The sequence below is a fragment of the Lycium barbarum genome, chromosome 7 (genome assembly GCF_019175385.1).
Source record: "Lycium barbarum isolate Lr01 chromosome 7, ASM1917538v2, whole genome shotgun sequence".
In the NCBI taxonomy this organism is placed as follows: domain Eukaryota; kingdom Viridiplantae; phylum Streptophyta; class Magnoliopsida; order Solanales; family Solanaceae; genus Lycium; species Lycium barbarum.
Genome location: NC_083343.1, coordinates 8,540,062 through 8,567,098, shown reverse-complemented (window position 1 = coordinate 8,567,098; position 27,037 = coordinate 8,540,062). Strand labels below are relative to the sequence as shown.

Below are 27,037 nucleotides of genomic sequence, written 5' to 3'. Positions count from 1 at the left end.
GCCGAGATTTAATCACAAACGTAGAGGTATGGAAACTTGCGGCTCACCACTTGGAGCGAAGACTTCTTAGTATGCGGAAGACTTGCGGCTGAGAGTTTCTCTATGTATTTTTCTTCCTTTTTTTTTGGCTTTGTGAAGACCCCTATTTATAGTTGCAGGGGAGAGCTAGGGTTTGTATATAATTGGTTGAACCATGTCATTTCAACACTTGGCGATATTTTATTGGTTCTTCTATTGACTTGACATGCTGCGTCACTTATGCACGTGGCATGATTTTATTGGTCCTTGACTTGACTTGGCGCGCCACATCATTTGACACAGGGCATGGACCTTGGGCTGATAGAGTGGGCTCATCATGTGAAGTCCGACAAGATAGGCTAGCCCAATTGAATTGGTCTTTCAATTAAATCCATACATGTTGGATTTAAGCAATAAAAATATTTGTTTGGACCAACACGTCTCGAATTTAGAATATGATCCAAATTAATTTGTGGATATAAGTCTGACTAAATTTCAGTGTCTACAATGACGTTGTTTTGAAATTGCATTTTGGATAGACTGAAAACAATAGAAGAAAAGAAGTGGGCAAAACCCTCTCATTGTATCTAGTTCGATCAGTTGCCAAGCCAATAATTTTATTAAGGGTGTTCAAGGTTTAATACAGATGTAAAAAACGTCACTTTTTTTTTACTGTATATGTAACTTTTCTGATGAGATTTTGAACCTGGGTGCGACCCGATCCAGCTTATTACACAAAAACACCTAACATCAAATTTGTGCCTCAATCTCTAACCAAATTTGCTTATGAAAAATCTTGTGTATGCCATCGATCAAGGGTCTTGGTAAGAAGAACAAAGGGTCAAGATGGATTCTCTTTATTTCTTTGCTTATTTGCATGACTTTAAATAACAACTTGAGACTAACATTTGTTGCAATATCCGTTTTCTCACTATAAGGTTCTAACTTTCAAGAAAGACAAGTTAATTTATAACCATCACATAAATTTTTTTATTTCTGAATACGGCCTTCAGCGATATTTGCCATTAATACAAGATCAAGTTGTTTTCTACTCCTATCTAACAATTCAGGCGTTATCTTATCACCAAATGCATCATGACAGTTGATCACAAATCTGGGACACTTGGAAAGTGAATTTTCCAAGTCTTTATAACTCTTTTTAGCTAATGCAAGGGTAGCATCTTGAAGCAAGATTATTAAGAAACCATAACCACTATCACAAATAGCGTACAAGTTTTGGATTTCTTTGTGTGTTGAATTTTCTTTTGATTTCTCAATGAAGATGCGGTCGTTGATAGCATGTTCTAGTGATTGGCTGATAGCAACTCGCGTTACTTCTTTAGGAATATATGGATGTGTACGTAAATTTTGTCTAAAAGTATTCAAGCAGAATGTGAAATCTTGTACTTGTCTACATATACCTGCTATTAATGCCCCGTCCTCACCTTTGTCACACAAAGAGGTTTGGAAGTAGAAAATGTTTGTGAAAAGTACTAAAAGAAGCAAATACGAAGCAAAAGAAGAAGCCATTTTTCTAATAATTTTGCTATGAATTTTGAAGCGAATGCGAGTGGATATATATAGGAATGACATTTAAGCAAAATAGGAATAAACACAAAGGTAATATTGACAGTATTTTTGCTCGATTTGTTAAGTTAAAAGGGATGCGGTCAAACATATTGAATATGTTAAGTAATTGATATGTAGTAAATACTTTAACATTTTTAGCAACAACAATGCATGATGTGTTGGATTCTCTTATCATCCAACTTCAATTATACAATTACCTTATGTGTAATGAGACAAAATTAGTAAAAGTATAACAACTAACTATCATCATCATAGGAGGACATGAGATCTCTTGCCCTCTTACAATCTGAATAGAAGAAAATGACCTTTTCAGATCTCCTAAGTGTTTTTTTCTAGATCTCTTATGTGCAATAAGTGATGATTTCCTTCTTGAAAGCCATCTTAGTGTTTTTGAAGTTCGACTATTGGAGAGAAGAGATGAGAGGTAAAGATTGTCCCACTGGGCGTGCCAAATTTGTAAGGACTAATCTGTCGTTCCTGAAAATAATAATCAAGACAAGAAAAATAGCGACAAAGAATAATATTTGATTTCAAGAATTTGCGCGGGGGTTACAATCTTTATGAAATTTTAAATAAAAAGATGTAATCCTCTGATTCTTCTCCTCACGATACGACCGTCAATCAAGGGCTTTTGCTTATTCTTGAATGGACGAATCACTTGTTGTTGATATTTCACTACGAATGCGGAGCCGAGATTTAATCACAAACGTAGAGGTATGGAAACTTGCGGCTCACCACTTGGAGCGAAGACTTCTTAGTATGCGGAAGACTTGCGGCTGAGAGTTTCTCTATGTATTTTTCTTCCTTTTTTTTGGCTTTGTGAAGACCCCTATTTATAGTTGCAGGGGAGAGCTAGGGTTTGTATATAATTGGTTGAACCATGTCATTTCAACACTTGGCGATATTTTATTGGTTCTTCTATTGACTTGACATGCTGCGTCACTTATGCACGTGGCATGATTTTATTGGTCCTTGACTTGACTTGGCGCGCCACATCATTTGACACAGGGCATGGACCTTGGGCTGATAGAGTGGGCTCATCATGTGAAGTCCGACAAGATAGGCTAGCCCAATTGAATTGGTCTTTCAATTAAATCCATACATGTTGGATTTAAGCAATAAAAATATTTGTTTGGACCAACACGTCTCGAATTTAGAATATGATCCAAATTAATTTGTGGATATAAGTCTGACTAAATTTCAGTGTCTACAATGACGTTGTTTTGAAATTGCATTTTGGATAGACTGAAAACAATAGAAGAAAAGAAGTGGGCAAAACCCTCTCATTGTATCTAGTTCGATCAGTTGCCAAGCCAATAATTTTATTAAGGGTGTTCAAGGTTTAATACAGATGTAAAAAACGTCACTTTTTTTTTACTGTATATGTAACTTTTCTGATGAGATTTTGAACCTGGGTGCGACCCGATCCAGCTTATTACACAAAAACACCTAACATCAAATTTGTGCCTCAATCTCTAACCAAATTTGCTTATGAAAAATCTTGTGTATGCCATCGATCAAGGGTCTTGGTAAGAAGAACAAAGGGTCAAGATGGATTCTCTTTATTTCTTTGCTTATTTGCATGACTTTAAATAACAACTTGAGACTAACATTTGTTGCAATATCCGTTTTCTCACTATAAGGTTCTAACTTTCAAGAAAGACAAGTTAATTTATAACCATCACATAAATTTTTTTATTTCTGAATACGGCCTTCAGCGATATTTGCCATTAATACAAGATCAAGTTGTTTTCTACTCCTATCTAACAATTCAGGCGTTATCTTATCACCAAATGCATCATGACAGTCGATCACAAATCTGGGACACTTGGAAAGTGAATTTTCCAAGTCTTTATAACTCTTTTTAGCTAATGCAAGGGTAGCATCTTGAAGCAAGATTATTAAGAAACCATAACCACTATCACAAATAGCGTACAAGTTTTGGATTTCTTTGTGTGTTGAATTTTCTTTTGATTTCTCAATGAAGATGCGGTCGTTGATAGCATGTTCTAGTGATTGGCTGATAGCAACTCGCGTTACTTCTTTAGGAATATATGGATGTGTACGTAAATTTTGTCTAAAAGTATTCAAGCAGAATGTGAAATCTTGTACTTGTCTACATATACCTGCTATTAATGCCCCGTCCTCACCTTTGTCACACAAAGAGGTTTGGAAGTAGAAAATGTTTGTGAAAAGTACTAAAAGAAGCAAATACGAAGCAAAAGAAGAAGCCATTTTTCTAATAATTTTGCTATGAATTTTGAAGCGAATGCGAGTGGATATATATAGGAATGACATTTAAGCAAAATAGGAATAAACACAAAGGTAATATTGACAGTATTTTTGCTCGATTTGTTAAGTTAAAAGGGATGCGGTCAAACATATTGAATATGTTAAGTAATTGATATGTAGTAAATACTTTAACATTTTTAGCAACAACAATGCATGATGTGTTGGATTCTCTTATCATCCAACTTCAATTATACAATTACCTTATGTGTAATGAGACAAAATTAGTAAAAGTATAACAACTAACTATCATCATCATAGGAGGACATGAGATCTCTTGCCCTCTTACAATCTGAATAGAAGAAAATGACCTTTTCAGATCTCCTAAGTGTTTTTTTCTAGATCTCTTATGTGCAATAAGTGATGATTTCTTTTAAAAAGGTCATAAAATTTGAAAAAAACTTGTAAAGGGCTACAATCAAATCAAATATATTGAGTGTCCCCGTAAAATGACTCAAAAAACACCTGTAAGGCGTATGCAAAAAAGCTTTGTTCAAAAACGAATACATACCAATTTGAATCGTACTTATCGTAGTCTGAACATAGTTTATCAAATAATCGTAAGAAAATATGTCTACACAAGCATATCCTTTCCCCCGCACATACAAAGAAGCAAAATAAACATTTAAAGCATTCTCTATATAAATAAAACATGCATAATTCAAATAAAAATCATGTTAGCTATAGGAAAACCAATTAGGAATTGGTTTTTACTAATTTCTAAACTCAAATACATGCTGGAATTTACTTCAAATCAATAACTTTCGTGAGTAATCTATTAGAAAATAATGTAAATTAGGAAAGTGTAATCGATACCGTTAGAGTTCATTTGATTGGGGGTTTACTATTTTCCGGCAGAATTTATTTTTTCTAGCAATCTTAGCAGAAAAACATAGATTTGGGTCTTAACAAAGAAGATGAAAAAGAAACGAAAATGTGTCGGGTCGGGTTAAACGGGTGGGTTTCTAAAGGAATTGGGCACTTAAAATTGGGGGGTGAGTCATTTGATTCAAAGATTGACACGTGTCTCTCTGTCAAAATTAGAGGCAAATTACTGCAAAACTATGATGGGAATGGTATATTTGGACCGAAAGTATAACGAGTGGTATACTTGGACCGGAATAATAACGAGGCGTATATATGAACTATTGTTTCATAGTACCGAGGTATATTTGACCCTTTTCTGGTAAAAAATTATCCAAGGAAGAATCGAATCCACTAGTTTTGTTTCATATACTTCTCCAAATGCTATTATATCTAACCAATTGTCTTCTGATCCAAAAATGCAATCCGAAGATTCTTTTTTGGACATCAATTTAAGTTATATGGGAACAGCTTGTCACAACTTTTTTTTAAACTACTCGTCACTTTAGATGTCCAACTGATAATTCATGCCGGCTTTATGTGGCTATCTAGGCATATGACGTAAGTAAAACTAAAACCTTAAAAAGAATCTTACGAACAACCAGGTCACCTTCATATATAGCATGTATCTTATATTCATGATTAGAAATCCCACATTTTAAGGAAGTTTACCTATAAATATACTTTGAATAACTTGATGGTGTAAAAAAATGCTATATTATATTGGCATTGTATATAACTTAAGCTCAGTCATTAAGCTACAAAGCAGGAGAAATTATCACTAAAACGTAGCTTAATTAACAAGATGCACTAGAGTTTATATGTAGAACTAGAAACTCTAGCGCCTCTCAAGGGTTGAATACTCAATCATCCAAACTAAGAGTAATTAGAAGTGGTCAATAGGGATCTCAGGAAATAGGCCTAAGCCCCGACATTGTGGTAACCCATTTTGGGACTTGCTAGGTACAGGGTATTACAAATTAATAACTTTTATATCAAATTGAAATGTTTGTGTTTTGGTAGATTTGTAATTTTACAAAGAAAACATTTAAAATGGTAACAAACAACTGCCTCAATTAGTCCATCCATTATTTAAAGGAAAGCCCGCGACCTCTAAATGACGTTGTTTTGAAATTGCATTTTGGATAGACTGAAAACAATAAAAGAAAAGAAGTGGGCAAAACCCTCTCATTGTATCTAGTTCGATCAGTTGCCAAGCCAATAATTTTATTAAGGGTGTTCAAGGTTTAATACAGATGTAAAAAACGTCACTTTTATTTTTACTGTATATGTAACTTTTCTGATGAGATTTTGAACCTGGGTGCGACCCGATCCAGCTTATTACACAAAAACACCTAACATCCAAGATGTGCCACAATCTCTAACCGAATTTGCTTTTGTAAAATCTTGTGTATGCCATCGATCAAGGGTCTTGGTAAGAAGAACAAAGGGTCAAGATGGATTCTCTTTATTTCTTTGCTTATTTGCATGACTTTAAATAACAACTTGAGACTAACATTTGTTGCAATATCCGTTTTCTCACTATAAGGTTCTAACTTTCAAGTAAGACATGTTAATTTATAACCATCACATAAATTGTTTTATTTCTGAATACGGCCTTCAGCGATATTTGCCATTAATACAAGATCAAGTTGTTTTCTACTCCTATCTAACAATTCAGGCGTTATCTTATCACCAAATGCATCATGACAGTCGATCACAAATCTGGGACACTTGGAAAGTGAATTTTCCAAGTCTTTATAACTCTTTTTAGCTAATGCAAGGGTAGCATCTTGAAGCAAGCTTATCAAGAAACCATAACCACTATCACAAATAGCGTACAAGTTTTGGATTTCTTTGTGTGTTGAATTTTCTTTTGATTTCTCAATGAAGATGCGGTCGTTGATAGCATGTCCTAGTGATTGGCTGATAGCAACTCGCGTTACTTCTTTAGGAATATATGGATGTGTAGGTAAATTTTGTCTAAAAGTATTCAAGCAGAATGTGAAATCTTGTACTTGTCTACATATACCTGCTATTAATGCCTCGTCCTCACCTTTGTCACACAAAGAGGTTTGGAAGTAGAAAATGTTTGTGAAAAGTACTAAAAGAAGCAAATACGAAGCAAAAGAAGAAGCCATTTTTCTAATAATTTTGCTATGAATTTTGAAGCGAATGCGAGTGGATATATATAGGAATGACATTTAAGCAAAATAGGAATAAACACAAAGGTAATATTTTGACAGTATTTTTGCTTGATTTGTTAAGTGAAAAGGGATGCGGTCAAACATATTGAATATGTTAAGTAATTGATATGTAGTAAATACTTTAACATTTTTAGCAACAACAATGCATGATGTGTTGGATTCTCTTATCATCCAATTCAATAATACGATTACCTTATGTGTAATGAGACAAAATTAGTAAAAGTATAACAACTAACTATCATCATCATAGGAGGACATGAGATCTCTTGCCCTCTTACAATCTGAATAGAAGAAAATGGCCTTTTCAGATCTCTTATGTGTTTTTTTTCCTGATCTCTTATGTGTAATAAATGATGATTTCTTGTAAAAAAGTCATAAAATTTGAAAAACGTTTGTAAAGGGCTACAATCAAATCAAATATATTGAGTCCCCGTAAAATGACTCAATAAACACCTGTAAGGCGTATGCAAAAAAGCTTTGTTCAAAAACGAATACATACCAATTTGAATCGTACTTATCGTAGTCTGAACATAGTTTATCAAATAATCGTAAGAAAATATGTCAACACAAGCATATCCTTGTTCCCGCACATACAAAGAAGCAAAATAAACATTTAAAGCATTCTCTATATAATTAAAACATGCATAATTCAAATAAAAATCATGTTAGCTATAGGAAAACCAATTAGGAATTGGTTTTTACTAATTTCTAAACTCAAATACATGCTGGAATTTACTTCAAATCAATAACTTTCGTGAGTAATCTATTAGAAAATAATGTAAATTAGGAAAGTGTAATCGATACCGTTGGAGTTCATTTGATTGGGGGTTTACTATTTTCCGGCAGAATTTATTTTTTTCTAGCAAACTTAGCAGAAAAACATAGATTTGGGTCTTAACAAAGAAGATGAAAAAGAAACGAAAATGTGTCGGGTCGGGTTAAACGGGTGGGTTTCTAAAGGAATTGGGCATTTAAAATTGGGGGGTGAGTCATTTGATTCTAAGATTGACACGTTTCTCTCTGTCAAAATTAGAGGCAAATTACTGCAAAACTATGATGGGAATGATATATTTGGACCGAAAGTATAACGAGGGGTATACTTGGACCGGAATAATAACGAGGGGTATATATGAACTATTTTTTATAGTACCGAGGTATATTTTACCCTTTTCTGGTCAAAAAATTATCCAAGGAAGAATCGAATCCACTAGTTTTGTTTCATATACTTCTCCAAATGCTATTATATCAAACAAATTGTCTTCTGATCCAAAAATGCAATCAGAGTACTGAAGATTCTTTTTTGGACATCAATTAAAGTCACAAGGGAACAGCTTGTCACAACTTTTTTTTAAACTACTCGTCACTTTAGATGTCCAACTGATAATTCATGCCGGCTTTATGTGGCTATCTAGGCATATGACGTAAGTAAAACTAAAACCTTAAAAAGAATCTTACGAACAACCAGGTCACCTTCATATGTAGCATGTATCTTATATTCATGATTAGAAATCCCACATTTTAAGGAAGTTTACCTATAAATATACTTTGAATAACTTGATGGTGTAAAAAAATGATATATTATATTGGCATTGTATATAACTTAAGCTCAGTCATTAAACTACAAAGCAGGAGAAATTATCACTAAATAGCGACATAAAGGATGTGGGGAACTTAATTCGGGCCTGAAACGTCGCTGTGCTTGTTTGATAGGACGTGTGCCATTCTTGACAGCGAGATGATGGACCGCAACTTTAGGGTCTAAGCCAGGCATCTCTTTGTAACTCCAGGCAAATACATCCTTATACTCTTTAAGTAATTCAACATAAGCACTCTCTTCATCGACTGCAAGTAAAGAATTTACATAAGTAGGCCTTTGATCTTCATCAGTGCCAAGGTTGATTTCTTTCAATGCGTCGACTGTCATTTTTACCCCTTCTTCAAATTCGGGCGGAGCATCCTTAGCGTCTTCATCTTCTTGAGGTTCGCCATCATCGACAGATATATGGTAACACCAAGAAACATCCTCCAACTCTTCACCAACCCTTATTGGAGATAAAGTATCCCTTTCATCTTGTACAGCAACGTGATATGAAGAGCCAACACTTTCTTTATCTTCATCTCGCTCCTTGGTGTAGACCACAACATGCGACTTTGCTTTTAGCACTTCTCCACATGAGACCACAAGACCCGTTTGCCGCCTCATCCTAGAAGGGATCAGACTTCGGAAATCTTTGGAGATATTTTGAGATTTGGGAAAAACTGATGATTTCATACTCTTGTGGTTTCTCCGAATCTTGCTTCCATTCTTCATTGGTCCTAACCTCTCAAATACAGAAACTCTTGCGGTCGACTTTCCCAGTCGGTCGAAGACAGACGGCCTTTTGTTAGAAGCAAGAGGTTCCTCTTCTGCAGTGATGTAGTTATTACTTGCCCTTCTTATGGAGATGCGAACTGGTGGGGGTTGTTTATACCCCAAACCTTCACGTTTTTGCCTCGCCGCAGGTTCCATCGGAAGCTTCCCTAATTTTGATGGTTCGCAAGGATTGTATCCAGCCTTTGCGAGTAGTTTGTAAGCATTTGGATCGAAACCTTCACCTGTACGCCTCGTAGGGAGTGCTTCATTTTGTAGCGAGCTGCTAGCCACAAATTTTCCGAGTAATTTCGTAGATGACATTATTGTGTCGATCTGCTTGATAGGAAGGGTTAGTCCTCCCAACATGTTTCCCTCGTCCTTTTTGGCCTTTGGAGCATAACGAAGAACAGAAGTCACTTTCTTACTCGAAGAAGCGCCATTTGTGTTGGGCAACTTATTGACATCGAAGGACCTTTGATCTTCCTTAACTGCTGCCTTCTCCTTACAAGCAGCCACCTTTGCATTTTGGTTCATAAACTCAGCATTATCTTTTATCACACATCAACTTTTGCGGCACATTTCTTTAAGTAGAACTTGGCATCGGCGAAGTATGCTTCAGCTTCAGTGAAGGGATTATCATCGGCCATAATCTTCTTTTCAACTCCGTCTTCATGATACTTCAAACACTGGTGGTAGGTAGAGGGGATCACCTTGTTCTCATGTACCCAAGGCCTACCGAGCAAGATGTTATATGAAGTCCTTGCATCGATCACATGCAACCACGCGCTGGATTGCAACTCGCCGATGGTGAGGTCTATTTTGACAGCTCCTATGGCTCTTTGTCCCCCTTGGTTGAATCCTTGGATCATCAAACGACTTGCGGAAAGATCCTCCATTGCGATTCCAAGCTCCTTCATTGTGTGAATAGGAAGGATGTTAACTCCAGATCCACCATCGATTAGGATTCTGTTCATCTTTTGCTCACGTGCAAACCCAATCATTAATAAAGGGCGATTATGAGGTATGTCGCCGAGTAGAAGGTCATCATCGGTGAATGTGATTTTGGCCATGCACGCATCTATGACTTCAGGAGATGACTTTGCAGAGTCTTCTGATGATGGACATGACGAGGTCACGTTTTTCGCTTCCTTCTCATCAACGGTACAACATGAAGCTTTTACATCATCAATGACGAATTTGGTGTGAAACCAACTCGGCAAGTATTCTCCTAATGTTATTGGACGACGTGGTTCTTGGTAGTACCGCCCTCTTATTTTCTCCTTCTTTGGGTGCTTAGCTGGATTTTTTGTTTCAGGTTTACTCACCTTCTTTCCCTTAGTTTTTCGTTTCACTGAATCCTTTCGCGAACCTATTTTGCGGTGCTTGCGACGAGTTACGAAAGTCCAACCCCCATCATCAAGATGACCACTTTGGTCTTCGTCTTCTTCAGACGGTCCTCCTTCTAATGACACAATATCGCTCGATGTAAGAAAAGAAAACATTTCATTCACATTAACTGGTTCGAAGTCTCCAAACTTAATCATTCCTGCCAGACATATGTTCGGGATGTCTTTCTCTCCATATCCTTCAACAAAGTTGCAGGTCATGACTGGATCGAGTGAGCTAATTGTGACACCAACTTGATTTGCACTTTCTTTCTCATCTTCAAGTGAAATCTTTCCTTCGCGAGCTAGCTCCATAACTTTATCCTTGAAGACAAAGCATTTCTCTATAGGGTGGCCGATCAATCGGTGGTACTTGCAATAATTCAGTTCATCAGTTCTCCCTGCTTCATTCGGCCGCTTCATCTCGGGTAACTCAAAAAGTTTCAGCCCAAGAAGTTCATCAAAGATTGCAGAAACGTCTGAATCAAGGAATGGATAATCCTTCTCTTGCATCTCCTTCAAAGTTGGTTTTCTGTTCGCTCTATCCTCCAAAGAAGTTGACTTCACGCTCTGCTTCTTGCTTACTTTAGTGGTGAACTTCACAAGTGCAACATTAACGTTCATGGATTCTTTGTTTTCGGTCTTAGAAAAATATCTCCCCACTTTCTTTACTTCTTGCTTGTCTTTACCTTTGCGGGATTCGTAGACCGGCGGCGCTTCACTTCCGACTGACGCCATGCTTAACTCCATGTCATGAGCACGAGTGGCCAATTCTTCAAAAGTCTTAGGCTTTATGCCTTACAAGATATAGGTGAGACCCCAGTGCATACCTTGAATGCACATCTCTATTCCCGAAGCTTCGCTGAGTCTATCTTTGCAGTTTAGACTTGCATGCCTCCATTGATTGATGAAGTCAATAACTGGTTCTTCCTTTCGCTGGCGAGTGTTTGTAAGTTCCACCATGCTTACGGTGCGTCTTGTGCTATAGAAGCGGTTGAGAAACTCCTGCTCCATTTGCTCCCAACTATCAATGGAACCAGACTCAAGGTCTGTGTACCAATCAAAAATATAACCTTTAAGGGAACGAACAAACTGTTTGGCAAGGTAATCACCATATGTTCCAGCGTTGTTGCATGTTTCAATGAAGTGTGCCACATGTTGCTTCGGATTTCCCTTGCCATCAAACTGCTGCAATTTTGGGGGTTGATAACCGGCAGGAATCTTCAAGCTATCAATCCTTGCAGTGTACGGCTTCGCATATGTAAGGGATGATTTTGCGGAAACATCATATTTATCCTTGATGGTCCCCATGATGAACTCCTTTATTTGATTGATTGGAATCATCCCTTCAGAGGAAACTTGGATTTCTGAAGCATGTTCCACTTGTTTTGCGGAGATTCAATCCTTTCTTGTGCTTGCGGACGTTTTCCAGGGGCATGATTCGAATCCCCCTCCATCACACTATCAAACCTGTCTGTCAACTTGACAATTCGATTATCTTGATCTTGCACATATTTGGTCAAGTCTCCAATTGCCTTTGTCAAGCTCGCGAGTTGTTCTTCAACAGTTGAAGCATTGGTCATCATCGCATGCATCACCATCATAGATGAAGAAGAATAACACAGATTTTCGCGAACATAGGATGCGGACATGTTATGCGGAGTAGATCCACTGCTCAAGACGTCATCGTCAGCTTGCCTGATGGATTTCTTGGGCTTAGATAAACTAAGTTGGGCGAGAACCCTCTCCACCATTTTGGAGACATTCTCCCCTTCTTCTGTGGTGTTTGCGGAAGACGAACCAAAGACGACAGCAGATTCAGGCTGTGCTTGCGGAACTCGTTGCCATAGCAATTTGTGTTTGTTCCTTGTGACAGGTCCGGTGATCCCCTCAGTAACATCTAGGATGTTTTCAACAGCAACGGAGAATTTGGATCCGGTAGTTTTTGCGGATGCGGATTTCGAGTTGACCTTCTTGAAAGCCATCTTAGTGTTTTTGAAGTTCGACTATTGGAGAGAAGAGATGAGAGGTAAAGATTGTCCCACTGGGCGTGCCAAATTTGTAAGGACTAATCTGTCGTTCCTGAAAATAATAATCAAGACAAGAAAAATAGCGACAAAGAATAATATTTGATTTCAAGAATTTGCGCGGGGGTTACAATCTTTATGAAATCTTAAATAAAAAGATGTAATCCTCTGATTCTTCTCCTCATGATACGGCCGTCAATCAAGGGCTTTTGCTTATTCTTGAATGGACGAATCACTTGTTGTTGATATTTCACTACGAATGCGGAGCCGAGCTTTAATCACAAACGTAGAGGTATGGAAACTTGCGGCTCACCACTTGGAGCGAAGACTTCTTAGTATGCGGAAGACTTGCGGCTGAGAGTTTCTCTATGTATTTTTCTTCCTTTTTTTTGGCTTTGTGAAGACCCCTATTTATAGTTGCAGGGGAGAGCTAGGGTTTGTATATAATTGGTTGAACCATGTCATTTCAACACTTGGCGATATTTTATTGGTTCTTCTATTGACTTGACATGCTGCGTCACTTATGCACGTGGCATGATTTTATTGGTCCTTGACTTGACTTGGCGCGCCACATCATTTGACACAGGGCATGGACCTTGGGCTGATAGAGTGGGCTCATCATGTGAAGTCCGACAAGATAGGCTAGCCCAATTGAATTGGTCTTTCAATTAAATCCATACATGTTGGATTTAAGCAATAAAAATATTTGTTTGGACCAACACGTCTCGAATTTAGAATATGATCCAAATTAATTTGTGGATTTAAGTCCCACTAAATTTCAGCGTCTACAATGACGTTGTTTTGAAATTGCATTTTGGATAGACTGAAAACAATAGAAGAAAAGAAGTGGGCAAAACCCTCTCATTGTATCTAGTTCGATCAGTTGCCAAGCCAATAATTTTATTAAGGGTGTTCAAGGTTTAATACAGATGTAAAAAACGTCACTTTTTTTTTACTGTATATGTAACTTTTCTGATGAGATTTTGAACCTGGGTGCGACCCGATCCAGCTTATTACACAAAAACACCTAACATCAAAGCTGTGCCTCAATCTCTAACCAAATTTGCTTATGTAAAATCTTGTGTATGCCATCGATCAAGGGTCTTGGTAAGAAGAACAAAGGGTCAAGATGGATTCTCTTTATTTCTTTGCTTATTTGCATGACTTTAAATAACAACTTGAGACTAACATTTGTTGCAATATCCGTTTTCTCACTATAAGGTTCTAACTTTCAAGAAAGACAAGTTAATTTATAACCATCACATAAATTTTTTTATTTCTGAATACGGCCTTCAGCGATATTTGCCATTAATACAAGATCAAGTTGTTTTCTACTCCTATCTAACAATTCAGGCGTTATCTTATCACCAAATGCATCATGACAGTCGATCACAAATCTGGGACACTTGGAAAGTGAATTTTCCAAGTCTTTATAACTCTTTTTAGCTAATGCAAGGGTAGCATCTTGAAGCAAGCTTATCAAGAAACCATAACCACTATCACAAATAGCGTACAAGTTTTGGATTTCTTTGTGTGTTGAATTTTCTTTTGATTTCTCAATGAAGATGCGGTCGTTGATAGCATGTCCTAGTGATTGGCTGATAGCAACTCGCGTTACTTCTTTAGGAATATATGGATGTGTAGGTAAATTTTGTCTAAAAGTATTCAAGCAGAATGTGAAATCTTGTACTTGTCTACATATACCTGCTATTAATGCCTCGTCCTCACCTTTGTCACACAAAGAGGTTTGGAAGTAGAAAATGTTTGTGAAAAGTACTAAAAGAAGCAAATACGAAGCAAAAGAAGAAGCCATTTTTCTAATAATTTTGCTATGAATTTTGAAGCGAATGCGAGTGGATATATATAGGAATGACATTTAAGCAAAATAGGAATAAACACAAAGGTAATATTTTGACAGTATTTTTGCTTGATTTGTTAAGTGAAAAGGGATGCGGTCAAACATATTGAATATGTTAAGTAATTGATATGTAGTAAATACTTTAACATTTTTAGCAACAACAATGCATGATGTGTTGGATTCTCTTATCATCCAACTTCAATTATACAATTACCTTATGTGTAATGAGACAAAATTAGTAAAAGTATAACAACTAACTATCATCATCATAGGAGGACATGAGATCTCTTGCCCTCTTACAATCTGAATAGAAGAAAATGACCTTTTCAGATCTCCTAAGTGTTTTTTTCTAGATCTCTTATGTGCAATAAGTGATGATTTCTTTTAAAAAGGTCATAAAATTTGAAAAAAACTTGTAAAGGGCTACAATCAAATCAAATATATTGAGTCCCCGTAAAATGACTCAAAAAACACCTGTAAGGCGTATGCAAAAAAGCTTTGTTCAAAAACGAATACATACCAATTTGAATCGTACTTATCGTAGTCTGAACATATTTTATCAAATAATCGTAAGAAAATATGTCTACACAAGCATATCCTTTCCCCCGCACATACAAAGAAGCAAAATAAACATTTAAAGCATTCTCTATATAAATAAAACATGCATAATTCAAATAACAATCATGTTAGCTATAGGAAAACCAATTAGGAATTGGTTTTTACTAATTTCTAAACTCAAATACATGCTGGAATTTACTTCAAATCAATAACTTTCGTGAGTAATCTATTAGAAAATAATGTAAATTAGGAAAGTGTAATCGATACCGTTAGAGTTCATTTGATTGGGGGTTTACTATTTTCCGGCAGAATTTATTTTTTCTAGCAAACTTAGCAGAAAAACATAGATTTGGGTCTTAACAAAGAAGATGAAAAAGAAACGAAAATGTGTCGGGTCGGGTTAAACGGGTGGGTTTCTAAAGGAATTGGGCACTTAAAATTGGGGGGTGAGTCATTTGATTCAAAGATTGACACGTGTCTCTCTGTCAAAATTAGAGGCAAATTACTGCAAAACTATGATGGGAATGGTATATTTGGACCGAAAGTATAACGAGTGGTATACTTGGACCGGAATAATAACGAGGCGTATATATGAACTATTGTTTCATAGTACCGAGGTATATTTGACCCTTTTCTGGTAAAAAATTATCCAAGGAAGAATCGAATCCACTAGTTTTGTTTCATATACTTCTCCAAATGCTATTATATCTAACCAATTGTCTTCTGATCCAAAAATGCAATCCGAAGATTCTTTTTTGGACATCAATTTAAGTTATATGGGAACAGCTTGTCACAACTTTAGATCTTTTTTTTAAACTACTCGTCACTTTAGATGTCCAACTGATAATTCATGCCGGCTTTATGTGGCTATCTAGGCATATGACGTAAGTAAAACTAAAACCTTAAAAAGAATCTTACGAACAACCAGGTCACCTTCATATATAGCATGTATCTTATATTCATGATTAGAAATCCCACATTTTAAGGAAGTTTACCTATAAATATAATTTGAATAACTTGATGGTGTAAAAAAATGCTATATTATATTGGCATTGTATATAACTCAAGCTCAGTCATTAAGCTACAAAGCAGGAGAAATTATCACTAAAACGTAGCTTAATTAACAAGATGAACTAGAGTTTATATGTAGAACTAGAAACTCTAGCGCCTCTCAAGGGTTGAATACTCAATCATCCAAACTAAGAGTAATTAGAAGTGGTCAATAGGGATCTCAGGAAATAGGCCTAAGCCCCAACATTGTGGTAACCCATTTTGGGACTTGCTAGGTACAGGGTATTACAAATTAATAACTTTTATATCAAATTGAAATGTTTTTGTTTTGGTAGATTTGTAATTTTACAAAGAAAACATTTAAAATGGTACCAAACAACTGCCTCAATTAGTCCATCCATTATTTAAAGGAAAGCCCGCGACCTCTAAATGACGTTGTTTTGAAATTGCATTTTGGATAGACTGAAAACAATAAAAGAAAAGAAGTGGGCAAAACCCTCTCATTGTATCTAGTTCGATCAGTTGCCAAGCCAATAATTTTATTAAGGGTGTTCAAGGTTTAATACAGATGTAAAAAACGTCACTTTTATTTTTACTGTATATGTAACTTTTCTGATGAGATTTTGAACCTGGGTGCGACCCGATCCAGCTTATTACACAAAAACACCTAACATCAAAGTTGTGCCTCAATCTCTAACCAAATTTGCTTTTGTAAAATCTTGTGTATTCCATCGATCAAGGGTCTTGGTAAGAAGAACAAAGGGTCAAGATGGATTCTCTTTATTTCTTTGCTTATTTGCATGACTTTAAATAACAACTTGAGACTAACATTTCTTGCAATATCCGTTTTCTCACTATAAGGTTCTAACTTTCAAGTAAGACAAGTTAATTTATAACCATCACATAAATTTTTTTATTTCTGAATACGGCCTTCAGCGATATTTGCCATTAATACAAGATCAAGTTGTTTTCTACTCCTATCTAACAATTCAGGCGTTATCTTATCACCAAATGCATCATGACAGTCGATCACAAATCTGGGACACTTGGAAAGTGAATTTTCCAAGTCTTTATAACTCTTTTTAGCTAATGCAAGGGTAGCATCTTGAAGCAAGCTTATCAAGAAACCATAACCACTATCACAAATAGCGTACAAGTTTTGGATTTCTTTGTGTGTTGAATTTTCTTTTGATTTCTCAATGAAGATGCGGTCGTTGATAGCATGTCCTAGTGATTGGCTGATAGCAACTCGCGTTACTTCTTTAGGAATATATGGATGTGTAGGTAAATTTTGTCTAAAAGTATTCAAGCAGAATGTGAAATCTTGTACTTGTCTACATATACCTGCTATTAATGCCTCGTCCTCACCTTTGTCACACAAAGAGGTTTGGAAGTAGAAAATGTTTGTGAAAAGTACTAAAAGAAGCAAATACGAAGCAAAAGAAGAAGCCATTTTTCTAATAATTTTGCTATGAATTTTGAAGCGAATGCGAGTGGATATATATAGGAATGACATTTAAGCAAAATAGGAATAAACACAAAGGTAATATTTTGACAGTATTTTTGCTTGATTTGTTAAGTGAAAAGGGATGCGGTCAAACATATTGAATATGTTAAGTAATTGATATGTAGTAAATACTTTAACATTTTTAGCAACAACAATGCATGATGTGTTGGATTCTCTTATCATCCAACTTCAATTATACAATTACCTTATGTGTAATGAGACAAAATTAGTAAAAGTATAACAACTAACTATCATCATCATAGGAGGACATGAGATCTCTTGCCCTCTTACAATCTGAATAGAAGAAAATGACCTTTTCAGATCTCCTAAGTGTTTTTTTCTAGATCTCTTATGTGCAATAAGTGATGATTTCTTTTAAAAAGGTCATAAAATTTGAAAAAAACTTGTAAAGGGCTACAATCAAATCAAATATATTGAGTCCCCGTAAAATGACTCAATAAACACCTGTAAGGCGTATGCAAAAAAGCTTTGTTCAAAAACGAATACATACCAATTTGAATCGTACTTATCGTAGTCTGAACATAGTTTATCAAATAATCGTAAGAAAATATGTCAACACAAGCATATCCTTGTCCCCGCACATACAAAGAAGCAAAATAAACATTTAAAGCATTCTCTATATAATTAAAACATGCATAATTCAAATAAAAATCATGTTAGCTATAGGAAAACCAATTAGGAATTGGTTTTTACTAATTTCTAAACTCAAATACATGCTGGAATTTACTTCAAATCAATAACTTTCGTGAGTAATCTATTAGAAAATAATGTAAATTAGGAAAGTGTAATCGATACCGTTAGAGTTCATTTGATTGGGGGTTTACTATTTTCCGGCAGAATTTATTTTTTCTAGCAAACTTAGCAGAAAAACATAGATTTGGGTCTTAACAAAGAAGATGAAAAAGAAACGAAAATGTGTCGGGTCGGGTTAAACGGGTGGGTTTCTAAAGGAATTGGGCATTTAAAATTGGGGGGTGAGTCATTTGATTCTAAGATTGACACGTTTCTCTCTGTCAAAATTAGAGGCAAATTACTGCAAAACTATGATGGGAATGGTATATTTGGACCGAAAGTATAACGAGTGGTATACTTGGACCGGAATAATAACGAGGGGTATATATGAACTATTTTTTCATAGTACCAAGGTATATTTGACCCTTTTCTGGTAAACATTTATCCAAGGAAGAATCGAATCCACTAGTTTTGTTTCATATACTTCTCCAAATGCTATTATATCTAACCAATTGTCTTCTGATCCAAAAATGCAATCCGAAGATTCTTTTTTGGACATCAATTTAAGTTACAAGGAGTAACGACCCACCGGGTCGTTATTTGACCTTCCGCGGCCCGTGTATGAAAACCAAGTTTCTTGTTATAAAATTAGTCCACATGGAAATTTTTCATGTATATTGGTCTTATCAGGATTGGCATGGGTTAAATTTTTATAGGCCCGGACAGGATAGCTTCGTCGCAGTGGACCAGGACCCGCCATAGCGAGTTAATTATAGCGGATAAATAGGCCGCTGCAGGGGTCAGAGCGAACCAGACCCCGTTAAAAACCCTATTACGGGATTAATTCCGACTTTTCCACCAAACTTCCTCTAAGCCATCACTTCGGAGAGTTTCTGGACAGAACACATAGAGACTTGAGTAAGACTACCCCGTCGTGGCCTCCGAATTCGGAAGCAAGGGATGAAGACTCTGTGTTTTTTCGTGGCACCTGGTCGGCCTCAAGGTAGGTTATGGTTTACTTTTGTTAGACTTTGATTAGTGACTCGTATATATATGTAGAATTGATGCGAGAAAGCATGATTCGGTCTTTGAGCACGGTGTTTGGTTTAATACTAGTTAGGTTGGCATTAAATATAAGAATTATGTGGGCTTGTCGCCGTTAAGAGAAGTAGTCGAACCAAGTGTGTAGTTGTTATATTCAAGGGGAGGTGGTAAAGCGTGTATATCCTCTTAGGGTTGATTTAATTGAAGAATGGGAATTGTTTTACTAATGTGTTGGCTAATAGAGAATCCTGTCATATCATATGTTATAGTGGTTTGTACTTAGAACATAATTGACTTCATGTTGTACTAGCGGGCGTGTGACTTGTGCAGTAATTTGCACGTGTCTGCATTAGACTATTCATGTCGTGATTTAACAGATGTCAAATTTGTGTGATTAATGAGCAGAGTTATATTGGGTCTTGTGATGACTTGTGGCATGATGCCTTGTGATCTTGATATTGATATTATGGACTGATCGTATTTCTTAATTTACTGATGAACTGGAAATACGTGAGATATACATTGTGATGAGAAACAGAATACACACACACACAAAAAGGGAACATTTGATAGGGGGTGAGGATGTGGCCAAGTTGAGGGCTAGTGATCCGAGGTCAGTTTCAGAGCGAGTGGTATATGGACACTATGGGTCCTCTACAGGTCATGGCTATTTGGGAAAGCAATATCATCTAGCATGTGTGTACGGATGTGATACTAACTCGAGTTACATTACATATTACTTACTTTCATTTGTGTGATAGAGGTGATACTCGTCTTGGTTGTATTACATTGAATCATGACTCATTCTATGATTTCATACTTGAATTGTCATTATGGTTGAGCGGTTGTGTTTACATGTAATTTCATGACATCGTTGACTAATGAGGGAAGGTGATGTTGGAGTAATTTCATTTAGCATGGACTAGGTTTGAAAGTACGGTTGAGATACAGTTGTGGGTTTCATTGCTTTTACTTAGCTTTACTTGTAATTGATAAGTGACTTTTGGCTAATATCTGATGTGGGTTGTTGTGATGTTATGTCTAATTTTCAAATTATGAGGATGTTAAAGTAAAGAGGAAAAAGATAAGAGTTAGTGGTCCCACTTAGTGTCGGTTGATAGGGAGATTGAGGTCTGTCCTTTATAATTTATTGTGGTTCAATTGGTCTAGGAGTCCTTCTTGAGTATAATTGTTCGTTGTCTGTTGGTCTTTACCTCCTAGTGTTGTGTTGACGAGGTAATGGGATATTAGTATGTTATATTAGAACTATTTAAGTATGGGTAGGATTTAAAGAGGTGTTACAATTGTACTTATCTGTTTGTTCTAATTGATTTTATAGCGTATTGCGTGAACTAATCTTAGTCGGCCTATGATGCTTATCAATATGTGTGGTGTACTAATACTACACTTGATACATCCTTTTCGGGTGTAGATATATTTCAGGTTATTGCTTGAAGGTTTCATTTAGTTGAAGTGGCGGGGATCTTCCTATAGCTTCTGTGCATCTTGTTCCAAGGCAGAAGTTGTGTCGTTTTATTTTAACCTTATTCCTCTGTATTGTAGAAACTCTTGTATACATCTAGACTAGGTCCTCGTGAAATTGTAAGCTCAAATTTTATAAGAGTATCACTTATGTTTTCTCACTTATGTTTATGATTATCAATTATTGAACGGAAAAATGAGTTTCAATAATGGGTTAGTTGGTGAGGGTTCTCCTACTAGAAGGTAATTAGGTAGGTGCCTGCATGATCTGTAATTTTGTTCGTGAAAGTTGGTATCAGAGCCCTTGGTTACCGGTCTCTCGAGTACAAGAGCAATGTCTAGTAGAGTCTCGTGGAGTGGTAAGATGACGTCCGTACCCATCCACGAGAGGCTATGGGGCATCTAGGGAACTTTATTTCTTTCTTTCCCATCGTGCTATCTCAGTCAGTTTCATCCCTAAGTTGAATCCAATTGGTATCTGGATGATCCCAATTGGTATCTCAACAAGTCCAATTGGTATTTAGTGGTACCGTCCTATCGATGATCTGTGAATTATGTGTGTGCGTGTGTGTGTGTTACGTTTGTATACCATGAGTTCCCTATGTTGTCCTATTGGGCTGTAAAAAAATGCTCACTGACTCAGACCCTTAGTCGCAGCGGTGCATGCACCGCCATAACGGGTTTGCCGTAGCGGGACTTAGTCTGCTACAGCAGACCTTCACGTTTTCAAATCGTTGCCATTGCGAAGCCTTTCTCGCCACAGCGGATCCGCTATAGCGGGATCTATCGAAATTTTCCAGTGACCAGATCCCCTGTTTCACAATTTCTCAACATGTGTGATTTATGCAAAACTCAAAGAAAACTAGAAATTCCAAAGCCACAACTTAATAAAAGCACGTAGCCCAATGAGGGAAAGGGTCATTCAGTACCAAAACTGTCACGACCCAACCCACCATGACTGGCACCCAACTAAATCCTAGTGGGCGAACTAACACACAAGATCTCTATTAATTCAAGTCTGATTTTATATTAAACAGGTCAACAATTATACTCATTCACGCATCAAATAAACTGGGTAAGTCATGCCATAAAATACTAAACAAGTGCGGAAGTATAACTATTACAAATTCCCCAAAATCTGAAAGTCATCGTACAAGACTCTAAGCCAAAAAAACACGTCTAAGAACTTAATTCTATCTAATAAATATCCATAATGTCCAGAATAAGAAAAGACATTATAAGTAGAACATCTTCGGGCGGCCTGGTATGAGAAGGATGCTCACCCCAAAATCTGTCAGCAAGTATCCTCCACGCTAGATGTGAGGATGAGTAGCGGTCTCTATGTCAAAATCTGCACTCAAAGAATGCAGCAAGGTAGTATCAGTACAAACACTATGTACCGGTAAGCACCATAGGCCGACTAAGAGTAGTATCATGCATATCTTAAGAAATCACCAAAGTAAACAAGCCAGTCAATCATACATGAATATCAATACATCAAAACAAGCCAACCACAGACGAACACAACAAATCACCGAATTGCCAAGAATCACAAACACGTTAACTACAACGGAGATAAAAGTACACTATACCCCCACTCGTTGTACACACATGCTAGCTGATGTCATAGTTCAGTAGTCATGACCTGCAGGGGACCCATGGTGTCCATGTACCACTCGTTCCGGAGCACTCCTCGGACCCGAGCACATTCTCCGCTCTGGAACGGACCTCGGACGCGGGATATAACAATAAACCTCTCATTTTTGGAACTATCCTCGGACCACGAGCCCATAATCTAGGCCACATATGTGCCTTGTCATACCTTCTCAATATCCATATTCACCTCATCTTTCATATCACAATACTCTTGAGAAGACTATATTAACTTCTCAATCACAATACAACCACTGCAGATTAAATCATACAGGAATAATGGCATGAAGCCTACACAACATTCAATCACAAACACATAGGAGCTTAACCACACAATATCATGTAATGAATAATAGACATGCTTTCTCCTAATGAAATCACAAACATACATTCAACTAACCAAAGTCTAACTCAAGTAAACCGTAACCTACCTCAAAGAAGAGCTGGAACAATGCAAGTCACTATGCTACAGCCTTTCCTTTTCTCAAGGCCTCAGAACGCTCAAAGTCTAGAAATAGAAGGCTCAATGAGTCATAATACTCAATCACAAGTTCCAACGCAAGAATACCCTTCCCTTACCCCATTCCAAGGGGTGGCTGATTTTCAAGGTGATAAACAACCTATCTAGACCCTTGGTAATCATTACTCATCACTTTCTAACAACATTCTATCAATATCCCCATTACAAGCAGTTTTCATGGCAAGACACCATTTTTATAGAACCCAGGTCTCCAATCACTTAGTTTATGTCTCTAAATGTTCAATTTACGACAAATAGCAACTATCAACGCATTTAGATGGTAACTAAGTGATAATAATCATAACCCATCAAGTTTAGAAGTTTCATTAATATTCTAGAGTTTCTAATTCAATTCCACAATTAAAGACCCATGAGAATGATTATAATAATTAAGGGGAAAGGAATGATAGAATGACAGTAATGGAACTTACCTCACAAGATTGTCTTGTCCTAGCTTGAAAACTATCTCAAAGTGTTTGTTGGGAAGTGTGTTGGGGTGTTATGAATGAGAAAATAAAACTAAGGAATTTAAAACCCGGATTCTGCCTCCAGTCAACCGCTGCGGCGGTCGCTACTCCGCAGCAGCGGTCCCCAACTTTCTCGTCTGACCGCTATGGCGGTCGGTTCACCGCTATAGCGATGAGGTACCACCATAGCGGTCCACCTTCCGCCACAGCGGCCACTAAAGAAATGGTTGGCCGCTGGAAGCGGTCGAGGCACCGCTACAGCGGTACCGCTGCAGCGGTAATCCCACTACTGTAGCGGTCCAATTTGGGCAGTGAGGTTGGTTATCTGTCCAGTTTTTCCCCCTATCACCCCACATTTCATCCAAGGCCTTAAAACACAAAACGAAACATGCATACATAAAAAAAGACGCCCTACGAATCCATTCGCGGCCTCGAAATTCCCAATGGAGTCCTAAATTTCCATAATGACCAGAAGGGTCGTTACACCAGATACCAATTAAGACACCGTTCGTCCCCGAATGGACAAGAATGAGGATCTAGGGAGGAGTTACCTGATTCGGCAAAAAGCTGAGGGTAATTACTACGCATATCCGCCTCTGTTTCCAAAGTGGCTTCTTCCACTGGTCGATTCATCCACTGAACTTTTACAGAGGCTATTTCCTTGAACCTCAACTTGCGGACATCCCTGTCTAAGATAGCAATGGGCTCTTCCTCATATAATAGATTTTCATCTAACAACGCCGAATCCCAACGAATGATATAGGAACCATCGCGGTGGTGCTTCTTCAACATTGACACATGGAACACCGAATGAATGCCCGATAGCCCCAGAGGTAAATCCAACTTGTAAGCCACCTCCCCCACACGTTTGAGAATCTCAAACGGACCAATGAACCTCGGGCTAAGCTTGCCCTTTTTCCCAAACCTCATCACGCCCTTTATGGGTGAGAACTTCAATAGCACTTGCTCCCCTTCCTCAAACTCAAGATCTCGGACCTTGCGGTCCGCATACTCTTTCTGCTTATTCTGCGCTGCCAATAGCCTGGCTTGAATCACCTTCACCTTCTCTAGGGACTCTCTCAGAAGATCAGTGCCTCAAGGCCTCACCTCAAACGCATCGAACCACCCAATAGGAGACCTACACCTTCTCCCATATAACGCCTCAAACGGAGCTATATCAATACTCGAGTGATAGCTATTATTGTAGGCAAATTCGGATAAGGGTAAGAACGGATCTCAATACCCACCGAAATCTATCACGCACGCACGCACGCAACATATCCTCAAGAACCTAAATAGTCCGCTCAGACTGCCCGCCAGTCTGAGGATGGAAGGCGGTTCTAAGATCTAACCTCGTACCCAACTCCTCATGCAAACACTTCCAAAACCTGGATGTGAACGTGGTACCCCTGTCGGACACGATGGAGATAGGAACCCCGTGAAGTCTAAGTACCTCCCGAATGTAAACTTTAGCCAACTTCTCTACATCATAAGTTATCTTTACTGGAATATAGTGAAGACTTAGTCAACCTGTCAATAATAACCCAGATAGAGTCAAACTTCCTTAGTGTCTTCAGAAGACCCACTACGAAATCCATGGCTATTCTTTCCTACTTCCATTCAGGAATGGGCATTCTCTGCAATGTACCCCCAGGTTTCGGATGTTTATACTTCACTTGTTGACAATTTAGGCACTGCGCAATGAACTCTACAATATCCCGCTTCATCCTAGTACACCAGTAATGTTGCCTCAAATCACGATACATCTTAGTGACACCAGGGTGGATAGAATGCCTTGAACTATGAGCCTCTGCCAGAATGGTCTTAATCAAGTCGCCCACACGTGACATACTGTAACATTCCGTAAATCTGAGTTAGGTGTCATTGTGAAATAATTGGGGTTTAGATGTCATTTTAACGTATTGGACCCATTTGGGATGGATAATGGTGTTAAATAATCTTTTCGGGGTCAAATGAGATAAGGAAGTTCATTAAAAATCCTGAAATTCGTCTAAGTCTGAGACAGTTTCATTTATGCCCAGTTTTCGGGTATTTTTGTTGGGAATTTGGAAAAACCCAAAACACAAAAGTTGTAGGTATTTGAAATACCTTTCCAACCATATATTATGGAGGTCAAACGAAGGTCTGTACAAACAGTTATGACCGATCTACTGAAGCTGTATAAAATGGAAATCCCAATTCTCATAGGATTAGGTTTTAAAGCCCAAGCCTTTATCATAACCTATAAATACAACCCAAAAATGTCCAAGGAGAGGGGTTTTCCACCAGACCATATATCATCTCTCTATGGTGAGTTTTTACTCAAATCACTAAGTTAATTACCTTAACAAATCACTAGATTAACACCAAATCATTGCATGAAATCTTTAGATTGTGGAAATTTCATTCAAGGTCAAATATGGGATAAAGCTTTGGGATTTCTTCAAAAAGGTAACACCCTCACACTTTTATGGATATATGGAATTATTATTATGTTTTAGACATGGAATAGTTGGTAGAATCATGAAATACGATTGATTTAGATGCACTTTATTAAAAACAAAACCCCAGTATGTTTGCTGTAGAATTTCCTCCGACCAGCCATATTAAATTGACATTTTCCGCTAATCTAACCGTTGGATCGAGCCCAAATTTTAACTGAGTGGTCCCAACATATAGGTCTTAAATCTGAACAGTGAAGATCGGATTTCGAGATCTGTAGCTATTGGTTTTCAGCTATGAACAGTAGCTGCGAATTTGGTGGATATCTATAGTTTATTGGTCATACAAACCTCAATTAGATGTAGAATGATTCTTTGAAGCATGGAGCTTACGTTTGGAATATTTTAACGGGATTTAAGGTACGTCTCCCTTTTAAAAACCTTATTTTAATTTGTATGTCTCTTTTAAAATCCTTTCTTTTGAATATAAAGGTAATTTGTATGTCTTTTTTGAACATACTCTTTCTATCGGTTTTTACGAACTCTTTGGTTGTGATTTGTATGTCTCTCTTTTAAAAACCTTATTATGGATATATGTCTTTTTCTCGAAAGTTCTGTATTGAATAAAAAGGGTGAACTTCTCATACAAAACCCTAATGTATGTCTCTTTAAAAATAAAATGCTTTTTGAATATAAAGGTAATTTGTATGTCTCTTTTAAAGAAATCCTTTTGACTATGAAGGTCTTTTGTATGTCTATATTTCAAAATTCGTCTTTTCATGTATGTCTAGATTTTCCCAAAAATCTTCCTTGAAGTATATCTATATTCCAAAAATCATCTTTTCAACTATGTCTACTTGTGAAGTACGCTTACATTGTGAAAGCATGAATTGCATTTGAGAATCCTTCCTTGATTGTTTGTATAAGTTATAACTCTTGTTTGGTGGAATTTATTTTGGAATTAAAGATGATTTCTTTTAGACAAGGTCAAGCGTGTGTAGGGTCAAGCC

At 37.1% G+C, this 27,037-nt stretch overlaps 5 protein-coding genes across 5 annotated transcripts; all 5 read right to left on the bottom strand.

Moving 5' to 3' along the window:
* Positions 1-1,008: 1,008 nt before the first annotated feature.
* LOC132601239 (uncharacterized) lies at positions 1,009-1,548 on the bottom strand. The gene has a single exon (XM_060314342.1). It carries the CDS (start codon positions 1,546-1,548, stop codon positions 1,009-1,011), a length of 540 nt encoding a protein of 179 aa, XP_060170325.1.
* A 1,755-nt stretch (positions 1,549-3,303) lies between these two features.
* On the bottom strand, positions 3,304-3,843 carry LOC132601238 (uncharacterized). The gene has a single exon (XM_060314341.1). It carries the CDS (start codon positions 3,841-3,843, stop codon positions 3,304-3,306), a length of 540 nt encoding a protein of 179 aa, XP_060170324.1.
* Positions 3,844-6,362: 2,519 nt separating this feature from the next.
* Positions 6,363-6,902, bottom strand: LOC132601237 (uncharacterized). The gene has a single exon (XM_060314339.1). It carries the CDS (start codon positions 6,900-6,902, stop codon positions 6,363-6,365), a length of 540 nt encoding a protein of 179 aa, XP_060170322.1.
* Positions 6,903-14,006: 7,104 nt separating this feature from the next.
* Positions 14,007-14,546, bottom strand: LOC132601236 (uncharacterized). The gene has a single exon (XM_060314338.1). The coding sequence runs from the start codon at positions 14,544-14,546 to the stop codon at positions 14,007-14,009; it is 540 nt and encodes a 179-aa protein (XP_060170321.1).
* A 2,527-nt stretch (positions 14,547-17,073) lies between these two features.
* Positions 17,074-17,613, bottom strand: LOC132601235 (uncharacterized). The gene has a single exon (XM_060314337.1). It carries the CDS (start codon positions 17,611-17,613, stop codon positions 17,074-17,076), a length of 540 nt encoding a protein of 179 aa, XP_060170320.1.
* Positions 17,614-27,037: the final 9,424 nt, after the last annotated feature.

Bases quoted from the DNA above. Each gene is read 5' to 3' on its own strand.
- LOC132601239 (XM_060314342.1), bottom strand. From the start codon at position 1,548: ATGGCTTCTTCTTTTGCTTCGTATTTGCTTCTTTTAGTACTTTTCACA.
- LOC132601238 (XM_060314341.1), bottom strand. From the start codon at position 3,843: ATGGCTTCTTCTTTTGCTTCGTATTTGCTTCTTTTAGTACTTTTCACA.
- LOC132601237 (XM_060314339.1), bottom strand. From the start codon at position 6,902: ATGGCTTCTTCTTTTGCTTCGTATTTGCTTCTTTTAGTACTTTTCACA.
- LOC132601236 (XM_060314338.1), bottom strand. From the start codon at position 14,546: ATGGCTTCTTCTTTTGCTTCGTATTTGCTTCTTTTAGTACTTTTCACA.
- LOC132601235 (XM_060314337.1), bottom strand. From the start codon at position 17,613: ATGGCTTCTTCTTTTGCTTCGTATTTGCTTCTTTTAGTACTTTTCACA.